The sequence below is a fragment of the Salmo salar genome, chromosome 09 (assembly GCF_965601325.2).
Source record: "Salmo salar chromosome 09, fSalSal1, whole genome shotgun sequence".
In the NCBI taxonomy this organism is placed as follows: domain Eukaryota; kingdom Metazoa; phylum Chordata; class Actinopteri; order Salmoniformes; family Salmonidae; genus Salmo; species Salmo salar.
In genome coordinates, this window is record NC_138299.1 from 61,333,702 (window position 1) to 61,348,655 (window position 14,954).

The following is a 14,954-nucleotide window of genomic DNA, read 5'->3' on the forward strand; positions in this document are numbered from 1 at the left end:
GGTTTTTGTAGTTCAGCCTGTGTTTGAAGTCCACTGTGCAACTGAGGGACCTTACATAGACTTGCATGTGTGGGGTACAGAGATGAAAAATCATGCTAAACACTATTATCGCTCACAGAGTGAGTCCATGCAACTTATTATATGACTTGTTTTTACTCCTGAACTTATTTAGGCTTGCCATAACAAAGAGGTTGAATATTTATGGACTCAAGACATTTCAGCTTTTACTTTTTTAATTGATTTGCAAAAGTGTCTAAAAACATCATTGTTCTTTGACATTATGGGTTATTATGTGTAGGCCAGTGAAACAAAATCTAAATTGAAACCATTTGAAATGCACGCTGTAACACAAGAAAATGTGGAAAAAAATAAAGGTCTGTGAATACTTTCTGAAGGCACCATATTTGTTCTCTCAATGAGTCATCTTAGATAAGGAGTAAGGATATAGTCAATAAACTGTGTAAGGTGGGAGTTGCAATGGATGTCTTCGTAATATTATAAAATGTCACTCTTTATGTCACTCAATCAATTGAATAAACCGCTTCAGACTAGGTGCAGACTATTTCCCATCTGCTCATTAATATTTCAGATGTTAATCCAAGTATTCTTTGTCTGATTACAATGACCAAGACTGTTTTCTAGCCTACCTTAAATGATTGGAGTATGTTTTCATTCCATCAGTGAGGATTTAACAAATTTCAATGGCTTACCCTTACCCGCAGTTCATTTCGGCAGCATATTATGGTTTTGTTGCACACAAAATGTTTTCTTCATTAAAATCGATAAATAAATACTGAATTATGAGAACACTTTGTTAAGTGGGGGATTTGAGAGAAAATACAAATTAATGTAAGTAAGTGGAGTGAAAGTAAAAAGGATTTATTTCCTTTATTTCCATCCCGTTCCACACCATTGATGGGGAATTGTAATTCTGTGCGGCTGTGTACAGTATGGATTTACACACCATCCCCCCAAGTGAAATTAATTGAATTGTGTGCAAACTACTTTCTGTTTGTTTTCTGGTACTCAGTTGATAATACCATTTCCACAGTTGTATGCAATAGCCGATTTATTGACTTATTTATAACTGAGTATAATTGGGAAAGTATTCATCATCTCTCTGTACATTGATAAACTTAGGAATTCTCTCCTTGAGGAGCACCATTGAAAGTCATCCCATATAAAGCTCATTGAATTGCAAGTCGATCACTCAAACAAAAGTATATCAGAGTTAATAACATGCTCTGAACTTTCCTAATCCTCTGTTTTACTGTACATGTAAATTGCCTCATTTGTTCATCGCTCCATGCCGACTTAAATATCCCCTTCTCTTGCCGACTCGCGTTTCAACGTCACAAGAACCTCGGGTAATCACAAGGAACAATTTGACTGCTTTGTCACTGCAACAGTATCACTTTCACTCCTGCAACTGGAACCACTTTGATTCCCGCTGAAAGGGGAACACGCTGAGTTGTGTTGATCCTTTTGTCTCTCACTCAAACAACAGTATACTGCTGCATCTCTTGTCTGCGTCTCTCCCACTTCATTTCATATTCACTTTCAGGTTGCCACCAGGTAAATGTAAAACTCAAAGCACGTTTTCTCTGTAACTGCAAATAGGTACCATGTCAGTCAAGGTGGTTGTGTGAGCAATGAGCACAGGTACAAAATGGGAGCACAATAACAAAATGGCAATGCCTTAAAATAATAATCTCACCAACGGTTTTACAGCATAACAATTCATTGGGTTTCTTCTTCTCGTAAACTCACTGATCAGTAGTCAATTTCAGCATAATATGAAGCAGACTCACAATTGTTGAATCATGTGTCTGTTTTGGTCATGTGTTGAAAAGGGGTTGTTTCAAGGTTGTTCTCTATTTCCACTTCATATTTCTACATGCAGGGGAGGTGAATTGGAATCATTAAGATTTTGAAGTCTCCAGTTAATAAGCTGGGGCCAGGGTGAATTGTATGGCACGCTGAAAGGTCTTCACTTTTAGGGTCTCTGGAGCTTGAAACTCATTTTACATCTGATTGAAGGGCTGATACTGCTGCTGTGGCCCCATACACTCTCCCTCTCACACCCCAAACCGCCTTCATTTATCAGGGGAAGAATATAGTGAACTTCGTTCTATGGGCGAGCTAATGAACCTTTACTAATGGCAGTGGGTGCGCCTTGTAATGTCGGTTAATATTTTTTGCTCCTCTCTCTTCACCACGGTGTAAGTCTTAATTTGTCAAGTGGATAGCTGGGGCTCTGAATCATAAAAAGACATCTTCATTATGTCATCTGAAATGAATGTGGTTTAGACGTGCGAATGTTAGAACCATAAATCTGAATCCTAATTTGTCAACCAATCAAACACACACACACACAAATCAAAACCATACACAATCCCACACACATACTGTACTTTTGTGTTAAGTGGAATTAATTTGTGCATGACCTCATTTGGTTGTATGTTACCTTTGTTGGCACAAGTGTAGAGATTATTCAAAACTTGATCCTTATAATAAATCGCCCTTTTCTTTGTAACCTTTGACGCAGCGCAAGAGCAGAGGGTGAAATATCGGTGTTCTTCCTCCATAAATCCCAATTGAAAATGGTCTCTTTTAACAAATGACTACATATAATGTTGACATCTTCACATTAGAACAGATGATTTGGTATTTTGTGTTGCACATTGTCTCGTTTCTATGACTAGCAGGGGTTTTTTCCCCCCGGCAGTTTATTATTGTATTAAGTAGGACAGAGCGTAATGAAATTGTCTGTCCTTATTGTCTGTCCTTCCCATATGGAAGTGACTAGTCCTCAGAGGGCCGATAGCATAGGGCAATACCACGGTAACGATGCTGTAAATCTGAAAGGTGTTTACTACGGAGGAGTTTGTCTTATTGTGTAACTTATTGTAAAGGGGCTTCCTCTCTCTCTTGGTTGTTATTTATTGTTCTCTTTCGCTCTCTCTCTGTGTCTGTCTCTCTCCCAGTCACACTCACTTTCTTCACATTAAGCATGTACAAATAAATTTCTTACACCCAGAAATAGCTTGACAGCAATGACTGTAGCATGGCTGCAGACTAAAGTGTAGATTACTGAAAGAATAATTGACATGGTTTTGCATGTGTAAGAGGTTACCTAGAAACAAATTGTGCGCTCATCCAGCTTAGAAACACAGAGACGGATATATTCAATGTACGTTTTCTAAAAGACACTAGCAGGTCTTGCTGACAGCAGTCATTAGGATAATTCACCAGCCAGAAATGCTTTCTATGTGAAGTATACATAGGCATAGTGCTTGTGTTTTTTCTCCCTCTCCTTGTCCATAGGAAATGTGCATTCTGTAGATACCAGTGGTTTGTTGAAAGTTGTCCCTGAAAACAGTATTATTTTGGTGTTAATTTTACTAATGATATCCCAAAAGGATCCCTACTTCGTGCTGAACATGCTTCCTGCAGTGCCTTATATTAAACAGAGAGGAATGGTAGACTTATGTAGATTTATTTTCTAAAAAGCACGAACTGACCCATAACAGGCCCTTCCTTTTAAAGTGACTTCAAAAGAGAAATTTCCATATTTTTTGGGAGGCCTTTGTTGTTTATATTGCACTTTGCATAGTGACAAGCAATCTGATTTTGCTTCTGAAGCTGTGATAAAGTTTACCCTGAAAACACTCATTAACACTGCTTAATTAGAAAATGTTACTTTCTTGGCCCATTCCCTAACTCTCATCCAAAATGTTAAATTATAGGCTTCCAATGCATCATTTTAATGTGCTGAATTATAAATGTTGGTTTTAGTAGACTATTGATTGGCTTGTTAAGAAACAATACATTACTTTATACCATGGCATTGTTGAATACTGGTTTCTGATTGCCTTGGAGGGCATTCTAGAGTGTGCATTATTTCGTTATTATTATCATTATTATTATTATAATTATAATGCACAGTAAGTCCCAGTCGGTATTTAATTGAACGTTGCGGCCCCGCCCGCTTGTGGGGAAAGAAATCGTTGTTACATTAGTTACCCAGTTGGCTCACAGCAATTTTTTAAAATGCAATTCTTTAGTTGTCTGCTTGTTTTAGTCAGTTATAAAACTAAATTTAAGAAAGATTCACCATGTCGAAAGATTACTTTCCAACATTGCATGCTTCCAAGTGTTCTCACTACATAAAAAAATGTAATATCCCAACAAACAGGGGACGTCCTGAGGACATTTGGCGACGTGCCAATTAGGTCCCTTAAGGGTTTGGGCGCGACATTATCCCACTGCTGTTCTTGGTAGGACCTTTGTCTAGTTTCCTGTATGTTCCTGGGACGTCACAGAGGACCATTTCTTAGGACATTCTCAGGACTTTCATTTTACTAGTCCTTAGGATTGCGCTCTTGGGACGTTGTGTCATGGTCCCCTGATTGTTCTTGGGACGTTGTGTCGTAGTCCCCTGGAGGTTTTGTTTAGTTCCCGGTCATTTTACTAGTTCTTAAGACTGCGCATGATGGTCCCAAGGGAATGTTCTATGGGATGCCTTTTTATAGTTCCCGGTTTGACCGGGGACGTTTTTAGGATGTTCTTGGGACATTGTGTCATGGTCCCCTGAAGGTCCCCTGATCTTTCTTGGGATGTTGTGTCATGGTCCCTTGGAGGTTTTTGTCAGCTGATGGGCACAGGTGTCCCAAACCATTATAAGTAAAGTCATATAATGGTATGTTTTTTTTTTTTAGGTAAGTTGTTCAGTTAAAATAGTGTAAAAGTCTTTAATCAATGACAATATGATTATATTTGACATGATCAAATCAAATCAAATGTTATTTGTCACATGCGCCGAATACAACAGGTAGGACCTTTGAAATACCATGAAATTCTTACTTACAAGCCCTTAGCCAACAATGCCGTTGAAGAAATAGAGTTAAGAATATATTTACTAAATAAAATAAAGTGAAAAAATAAATATAATAATCAAAATGTAACAGAAGAAAGTGACATAACAATAATGGGGCTATATGCAGGGGGTACCGGTACTTACTGACTTTATTGTTCCCATGGGGAAGTTTTGTTGCAGTGTCATGTACACATTTAAAGTGGTGTTTAAATACAAAACAAAATTGACAATGCAACTTTCATAACAGTTACATACCAATAAAAAATATATAATAATAAATAAAGAAATACAACTTTTTTTAAAGACTAGCCTGCCGGCCTTATGGAGTCGATAGGTACATTAGCCCGAGCTATTTAGGAGGGATATCACACCTGGCACAAATTATTGTCTAGTTCTGTTTTTCCTGCTGAGGTGTGCCCTATACCTACGCCCAGATGAGAGTAGTTCAAAGTCCAGGTACAGGGGGTGGATTGGGTCTAAAATGATTTTGTGAGCCTTGCGGAGGGCCCTAACCTTAAAGATCTCATCCAGGCCTGACTGTTTGACTCCAAGTAGCTTGCTTGCTGTGGTAATAATCCTTCTCAACATATTTCTCTGGCTGACAGAGGCATTGCCAAACCAACAAACAATACAAAAAGTTAAAATACTCTCAATAAAAGATTTGTAAAACAGAGTCAGTATAGTACAGTCTACATTAAAAGATCCCAGCTTTTTGAGAAAGTACAGTCTCTGTTGGCTCTTTTTGTAGATCAGGTCTGTACATTTACTCCACTGAAGCTTATTGTCCAAACGGACACCCAGATATTTGTATTCCTCTACTATTTCTATATTCTGACCTCTGATAGATGTTGCGGAGGTAGGTGTTGTACGCTTCCCAAAGTCTATGCACATCTCTTTGGTCTTGTTGGTATTGAGGACCAAGTGTGATTCCTCACACCAATCTACAAAGTCATCTAGGACCGGGCTATGATGTTCCTCATCATCATGCAACAGGCTGATGAAGGCAGTGTCATCAGCGAACTTAACGAGGTGTCTGTCAGTATGGGAACTAGTACAACTATTTGTGTACAAGATGTACAGGAGTGGGGACAAAACACATCCCTGAGGAGAGCCTGTGTTGGTATTGCGTATATCTGACATGTGGGGACCTATTTTTACTCGCTGTGAGCGTTGGCTCAGGAAGTACAACAGCCACAAAACCAGCCCCCCATCTAAGGAGAAGTCCCAAATGAGTCTATGTGTGGGGGTACAGGTCGGTCGAGTTAATTTGTAAAGTGACTATGCATCGATAATAAACAGCGAGTAGCAGCAGTGTAAAAATAGTCTTGGTGTCCATTTGATTAATTGTTCAGCAGTCTTATGGCTTGGGGATAGAAGCTGTTCAGGAGCCTTTTGGTCCTAGACTTGGCGCTCTGCTACCGCTTGCCGTGCGGTAGCAGAGAGAACAGTCTATGACCTGGGTGACTGGAGTCTTTGACCATTTTTTGGGCCTTCCTCTGACACAGCCTGGTATAGAGGTCCTGGATGTCAGGAAGCTTGGCCCCAATGATGTACTGGGCCATACACACTACCCTCTGTAGCGCCTTACGGTCAGATGCCAAGCAGTTTCCAAACCAGGTGGTGATGTAACCAGTCTGGATGCTCTCGATGGTGCATCTGTAGAACTTTATGAGGATCTGGGGACCCATGCCAAATATTTTCAGTCCCTAACCCTAACCCTAACCCTGAGGGGGAACAGGTGTTGCCGTGCCCTCTTCACAAGTGTCTTGGTGTGTTTGGACCGTGACACTTCGTTGGTGGACACCAAGGAACTTAAAAATCTTGGCCCACTACACTTCAGCCCTGTCGATGTTAATGCCTGTTCGGTCTTCCTTTTCCTATAGTCCATGATTATCTCCTTTATCTTGCTCACATTGAGGGAGAGGTTGTTGTCCTGGCACCACACCGACAAGTCTCTGACCTCCTCCCTATAGGCTGTCTACATATTCATTATCTATGACACATCTCTGCACTTAGCAAAAGAATGCCATCCGCACTGCTATTTTAGTCATCAGTTAATCAGACTATTTTGTTATTGATTTCATTAACTTATTAAAGAAATTTGGTTTGGGTTTTCAGTATAGTTGTTTAATGTTGGTGGGGCATATTATTCTGTTTAATGTTACCCCTGAATCACTATGATAAATATATTTGTTTTTCTTCCGTGTATTTTTAACAGAGCTGAGATTTACTTTGTGCAAAGTGTAGGAATAGGCCTACAAGTGAAATTAGTCATTGACACAGACATGGTGGCGTAGCAATAAGATTAGAATGATGTGAACCAAGAGATTTTGAGTTCAAATCCCAGGGGAGGACATAATAATAATTACTGTATGAGTAAACATACACAATGTGTATGTTAAAAGCATTGTTTATGTGTCTGGTTGTCCCTAGCATTTCCAAAACACAAAGAGTTATGACTGGATCAGTGGTTCACCATTTAGGGCCTTGATGGCCTTGGCAACATTAAAAAAGGATGATGTGTAATGAAACTGAGGTGTGCGTACCCTGGGTAAAATATTAAAATCATTTGTGGGGGGGGACGTTTCTTTGCGACCATCAGTTGACGTCCTCATGACAAACCGGAAACTTGACAAAACCTCCAGGGGACAATGAGACAACATCCTAAAAAATATCCTTAGGGACATCCCCAGGGCCAACCAGGAACTTGACAAAATGTCCAGGAGACCATGACACAACGTCCTGACGACTTTAGGCAACCATTTCGTGAAGTCCCAGGGACGTCCTAACGACTCATTATTGTTTGCAGGGTATGCTTTCTCCAGTTCGTTGACATTTTACAGTTAGGTTTCATCATAGTGCTGTAAATTAGTCTTCTGGAGAATCTCAGTTAGCTAACCCCCTGTGTCTCAGTGTGATGGCTACTGAAGCCAGTAAAGATCAGCTACCTCGACTCTGTTATTAGCCAAGCCCGTACTGCTGTCATTCAGACACAGACCCCTCTGAGTTTACCTGAGTTCCCTGAGTTTCGTTGGCAAATGATGAATGGTTCCCAGGTATGATGCATCTGTGTGTATCTAATCTATCCATCTCTGCCTGTCTTTGTGCCCACCTCTCTAGCTCTTCATTTCCCCCTGCTATCAGTGCTGGCTCAGATCACACTAACAACAGTTTGGTTGCTCTCTAATGCCCTATCAGTGCTGGAGTGGGGCTGTGGTGCTGTGTTGACTGCGGGCATGCCGCCCCCCCCCCCCCCCATCCCCTAGTGTCCCCAGGAGTAAGACATACCCCTTGGCTTTGTGGGCCTTGAATGGTGGGGGGACACTATATCCCCAGTCACCAGATCCCTCCAAGCATCCCACTAATGACCTCACCCTCGCTCATCCTCTGCATCGTTGCTACCGTCGCTAGATTGATTTGTGGCCCCGTTGTAACTGTGTATGTATCTGTGTACTGTAAGTGCTTCATCTTCGCACTCACTGGGCAGTGGGGTTGTTAGAAAATACAAATAAAACCAGGTGGGAGCTGTAGAATGGCTGTAAAGAAATAATAGGCTTCCCTGGTGTCAATGCGAATACCCCCTTTCTTAATAGCTTCTGCACAGCTCATTCGATGGGTTGGGAAACATAAAGGGCGATGGGCCTTGTGGCAAGCATAGTGGTGAGTCCTGACATCATTTATGACTCGCTGCAATACCTGTAGAAGATGCAATGAGAGACATGATTTTTATTTCACAAAAGACAAGGTCATCATATAGGCTAGACATGGTAGGCTCAAAAAGCAATTGAATACCACATGTGGCGCACGGACATTGCAAGACAGGTGCATTGTGGAGACATGCTTTGAAGCAGGGTTTTGTTATAGAATATTTGAGTAAAGATAGGCAAGTTCAATTAAACACTGAGGATTGATTTGACATTTTCATGTGAAGGTTCATCTAAATAGCATGGGAAAGCTTTGAACTAGTCAAGATGGAAACACTTTTATTAAGGAGGATACTTTTAACATCCTAGACTTTGATCTTATTTTCCATTTGCACTCTGAGGCTTACCACAGCCCACAGCCCAATCCATTCCATTGTAACGCCATAGAAGTCTTATTGTTTAACTATCTGTATCTATTATTTAATTAATCTTTTCAGTCTAGTGGAGGACTCTTGATAAAGACAAGTAAAATTAAAAAATATGTCTTTTAAATAGTCTGTAAACGTTTCCACTGTAACCTGTTGGTGTCCACTCTATGACGCAGACACAGGCAAAACAGCATTGACCCATATATTTGCCTGCGACCAATTCACACACCGTGTAGTCATAGTCGGAAGTGTCTGTGTATTAATAATAGGGATGTTAACCGTAAATTGGTTAGCCACCGAAAATACATTTGACCAGTCATGCTTATCAGTCTGTAGGTTAATTTCCATCATTTTGTGTAATTAAATTGGCATACAGAGCCCAGTTTGAAGAGCGGGATAGCCTATTTCCTGTCAGACAGCGCAAGAGCAGGTTCTTAAAAAAAGCTGTTACTAGAGTGAAATATGTGCTTTTGTAAGCCCAGTCATTGCGCAACAAATAACAATTCTAAAAGCAAATGCATGCTTAAAACTGTTTTGATGGCCACGATCAAAGCAAGCTATTATTTTTATTTCTCGATCTCAACTCGTAATTGATAGCCTGGCGCTGTCAGCCACAGTTGTTTTATAAAGACTCCCTCAAGCCATTGTTAACCAGCGTTTTCGCTCCTGTTCTATTGATTATCATATTAACTTTCTTTCGTTGTCCAGAAGCCAAAGGCACAATCCTATTCATATCAGCAACCCATCCTAGTTGTTGTTATTAGATTTCCATCCAAGTTTCATCTCTGTCATATATGGAACCGCTCACATTTGGTGCACTGTTTAGAACTGCGTTTTCCCACGAATTCCATTTTGGCAAATGTTTGAAAATGACGTTTTATTAGCTGCTTCATTACAGGAGTTACATGTTAAATAATAGGCTACAGCCTTTTGACTGTAAGACGATGGGTTTGCTATTGTTGCATGTTTCCATTAAGCTCTTAATGAACAATGTCCGTTCCTTGAATGCGTGCATACTATTTTTTGATTGTCATGTCATGTTACTGTTTGAAAAAAATTGAACCGTTTGTTGACCGGTTAATGAGGGTCGGTTAGTCGGGAGCAAAATTGACTGAAATTTGCATCCCTAATTAATAACACTAAAGCCTATACAAGGCACCGGTAACTACTCTCCTGTCCTGTATTATCCCCTAAGTCATTCACAAGTCTTTGAAGTCCTCACTTGAAAGGGTTGATCTGAATAGTGAGAGTGAGCAGTCCAGAGGAACTCTGTAAACAGTGATTACAGACTGATTAATGAGCTCGAGCCACTCTACCGGGCACACACTGACGCACGCACACTCGCTTTTCAGGCCACACAGAATGTTGTGCTGAGACAGATTTTGGAGTGAACAAACTCAGCCTAACCTCAGCAAACAACGCTGATTGGAACAATTTACATCAAAGACATATTCATATTTATAGATATTCAGTTAATCTGCCATGTATTGAACTTATATATTACAGTATATTAATGATATATGTCTTTTCTCCATCTTTCCCCAGTTTCTGCCGAAATCTTGAAAAGCAGTCTGAGCTCCATGGAGCGACACATCCAGAGGCTAGAAAATGACATTGAGAATTTCCCCAAGACAGACGACAAAAAAGATAAGTTTGTGGAAAAATTGTCCATATCCTTTTCATGTATTCCATTGATTCCTATACTTGTCTTATCTGCAACTGTTGCTGAAGTAGAAAGCCATGCTAGACATGGTTTGGCCATTGGGCGCCGGTGAATTGGCCACCAGAGAGACTGTGCTGTGCTTGTGTTCTCCCTGGCAGGAAAGAGTAGTTAAGGGCCGTACGTGTGACTAGTGGTACCCAGGGGCTTAAAGGAATGGATATGGCTGCCTTGCCACTAGTGAGATGTTTATCAGATCTCCTCCTCCTCCTCTCCCCAACACTCCCCAGAGAGAGTTCAGGCCTGGAGCTATTTTTACCACCACTCCACCACTGCCTACCCTCCGGGACTCTAATGGGGGATCGTTCCCCCACGCTGACTTATTGCCACCTCCTGATTTCATCTCCCGACCGGCCACAGCCCTCTCCACACAGACCTTCTGTGGGCTATCACCTCTCATGGCCCTTTTCTATTTTCGATAACAGAGTGCTTTCACTTAAACTCAAGCGGTTCGGCTCTCAAATCAAATTAGTGATGCCTGAGCACTTCTCAGTGTCCATTTTAAGGAGGAAGGCGCCTCGGCAGAATAGGTTTGTCTAGATATATGGCACTTATACACCCAATATAGGGTCTCATTGGGGCTATGATACCTCCTATCGATATCTAGAGTAAAACAGCCGGAATTCCTGTATCCTCTGTCTCTCGATGTGAGTTACCACATTTATTAAGGGAGCGCAAGAATCATCAATTCAAGGGTAATTCATCAATTCAGGAGGCATTCCATATGTTCAATGCTCACACTTATGATGGTGTTTAACCTTAATTTGAGTTCTTTCTTAGTGTAGTCAAAGTGGAGATTTATTCAAGCTTGCTTTGCACTTTGGATGGCATAAAAGTAATAGCCAACTCATGCATTAGCAATCTGCTCCCAGTCAAAAAAATCAGTGTAATTAAAAAACTGAGGCTCCGGCTAAGACCTCCCTTGCAGCTCTGAACCAAACAGGCAGGAAAGGCAGCTCAAGGCCCCTGATGTCAGTATCGATTCCGGGGCTTCTTGTAGAATGTGAGCATGAGTGAGATGAAATGGAGAACTGCAGATATACTGCAGCAGTGCTCTCCCTCACTGTCTGGATCGTGTCCCCAGAGAGAGAGAGAGAGAGAGAGAGAGAGAGAGGGAGAGAAGCTGCCTAGAAACTCCCCACTTCCTCCCACCTCCTTCCTCACCTGATCTGGCATCAGAACCAAAATGGAGCCTCAGTTACATTTGCCGAACACGTTTTAGTGACTGCCTCATTGTGAAAATAGCTATAGAGGAAATATTGAAAATGTTTTGTTTTCTTAGCTCCATTTTGTAGCGTTCCCACCTACCCTCTTTCTCTGTGTTCAGCCAGATTGAGGGTGAATGACAGGGGATTGTAACCAAGCTACGCTCACGCCTTTGCGCATGACAGAGTAGGCATTGTTATCCTTGATAAAGAAAGCCAGAAAGCTGTTTTGCTTTTTCCTTTGTGTCACCCACAATCGATGTTGGGAGTCGAGGTAACTCAAATGGCAAGGAGGAGAGCATATCAGTGTGTATCAGTCCTCCCTTCTGCTCTCTGTCTCTCCCTGTTAGCAAACACCTCTCTCTTTCACCCCTAGAGTTTGACCTGCATGTGACCTTTTTTCAGGTAGTGAAGTGATAAAGTTCATCTGCTAGTCAAAATAACATTGCTCATCCACAACTAAACTCAAATCACTTCACATGATTAGGCATCAAGGGTAATTCGCAAGGTTTCTAAATAATAGATGTGTGATCGGAGGTGCATTACTTTGTACTGTAGGATCCTGAACACACTTCTCCAGGTGTGTTGAATGTTTCACGCCCCTTCAGTTTTTTCCTTACAATTCATGTTGTTGAACTGTCAAAAAGGATGAAAATCGGTTTCGATTTGAATCATCCTACTATCTTCTTCTTTTCTCCTTGAACATTGAAGTGAACATAAACAATAGTGTTGTGAAAGGTTTTCACATGCAGAACATTGTGTTTAAAAAAAATGGTTGCTAAGATATCAGATCTACAGTTATGCCCCTAGGTAAAAGAGGGAAGTGAAACCATATGTGTGAGATAAAGAGATGGAAAGACAATGCTTGATTTTCCCAGAATTTATGTGTTATATTTTATTTTGACTTTGGCTTAGATAACCATAATCCATGTAACACATTGTAGGGTGTGTGAAACTGACAGTTTGAAATTCCTAGCCACATGTTTGCGGTTTCTGTAAAGATAAGCCAGCCAAGTCAAACGCCAACATACCTTTTTTAAACTTCTTACTGGGATTAAAGAAGGCCGCTGATGCCTTGAAACATGACAGATGAAACAACAACAACAAAAGCAGAAAAGGTCATGCATTTGATGGCTGAGCAACCCTGAAAAAGTTGCTTATATCATCTTGACTGTAGAGCAGTGATAAATGAGGAAGTGTGTATGGTTGATTTTGTCTGCGTGTGTGCATGTGTGTGTGTGCACGCATTTGTGTGTGTGTGTGCGTGTGTGCTTGTGTCCCTTTGGCCTTTTTTCTAAGACTTGCAGCAGTTGCCAATTGAGGTTTTAAAATGTAACAATAAATGTATCAAAGCAGCACAACTTTAATTAACCTCTTGAGGTTATTATTGTTTTTATAATGAATATGAATCTGTTAAATGTTTCTAATTAATTCAACTGGCTTAGAGATTATGAGTTAGAACTCAGCTTGAGTTTAATTAGAATATCCACACCAGCAAATGGTGAATACCTCATATACTTTAATTCACAGATTTCAAGCGGCTGCATTTACCAGTTCATATCTACAGTCGTTATCAACTGAATATGACAGCCTGAACCCATTCCTAGTACTTTCTGGCCTCACATACAGCCCAGCGGAGGTATTTCATTTAGCTTTCCTGATTTATTTTTCTCCCTCCACTACCGTAATGTATGCAAAATACTGAATGGGGTGTTTGTTCAGCAGTTTAGTGATATCTATCTATCAGATTTAATGGTAGCCCACAAAGGCTGGGAATTGAGGCATTTGCCCCTGGGGGCTACTAATTCACTGGAGAGGCTTGAGTGGCTTTGTTGATCCCAGCCCCCCCCCCTTTACAGATCTATAACTGGTGGATATGAAAGAGTAGGACTCTGAGGGAGGGACAGACTATAGGGACTGTGGATAACATGCTGGGCTGCTAATGGGAGTGTGGTGGGTCGCCGTGGCAATGAGAAGCAGGACTGAGCATTGATAGATGGTTGGCCCCTGAGGTACTCAACGCCATAGTTCAGCCAGATGATATTTAGCTTAACCTTTCAGCTCCCGAGGGACCTGAGAAGTCGAATTCAGCTTGTGTAATTTTGAACCCCCCCTGACACATTAAGACCTGTAGCTGTGCTTTGGTCACGTGGGGCTATAGCTCACTACATTCGCTGTGTGGCGTATTGAAATAAGTCTACAGCTAAAAGTATCACTTCTTATCTGAGGTAACTCCTCCCAGGTACAATACATTGTATAATGTGTTTAATTAAATTAATTAAAATAGCAGAACATACAAACAGATTAATTGCATTGCCATACATACTTGTTGTCTTGGAACAGTATAAAGACAAAAGGACAGGAAATTAATTAATGGATTGCCACTCACCCAATGTTCCAAACCCTTATTGTACATTGATTTCTCCTTTAAAAGTTGCAGCGTCGCAGAATTCTATGGCACGTAATTTAAGTGCCAACCACAGGTACCATTAATGCTAGTTAGTGCTACATTTGCATTTTAGCAGACGCTCTTATCCAGAGCGACTTACAGTAGTGAATGCATACATTTCATTTCATGCATCTTTTTTTTCTTTTTGTACTGGCCCCCCGTGGGAATCGAACCCACAACTCTGGTGTTGCAAACACCATGCTCTACCAACTGAGCCACAGGGAAGACATTAGTTTGACCATCAGAGGGCATCTTTGAGAAGCATTTGATAGCCTTCAATAGTGGTAAATGTAAAACCTTTTTTTGTAAGATATAGTATATGGGACTGATTTTAAGAAATGTTGCTTAATTAATTTGATTAATATTATGGTGTTTCTATTCCAAGAAAAACAAAAAACCTTCTGGGTTTCCGTTAGGATGGAACGGAAAATATGGCGCTGTACAACGTGATGGTTGGGAGTAGGCTACAGCACGTGGCTATTTAGCTAAAGAATTCCTTTGTTGTGCGGGCACACGGGAGAACGGGGTTCAATTCCCCGATGGGAAAGGAGTATGCTGTCATTGTAAATAAGAATTTGTTCTTAACTGACTGGCCTAGTTAAATAAAGGTTACACTAAGAGCTTAACAC

General features: G+C 40.8%; 1 protein-coding gene across 4 annotated transcripts in view; it reads left to right on the forward strand.

Annotated features, from left to right (window-relative positions):
- The window catches only part of LOC106611507 (protein diaphanous homolog 2), a 686,561-nt gene that overhangs the window by 495,403 nt on the left and 176,204 nt on the right, over positions 1-14,954 (forward strand). For all 4 annotated transcript variants that reach the window (XM_082955835.1, XM_082955838.1, XM_082955836.1 and 1 more), the window contains one exon: positions 10,497-10,620. In XM_082955835.1, the coding sequence (XP_082811961.1) occupies positions 10,497-10,620 (124 nt within the window). The remainder of the gene's footprint in view (positions 1-10,496; positions 10,621-14,954) is intronic.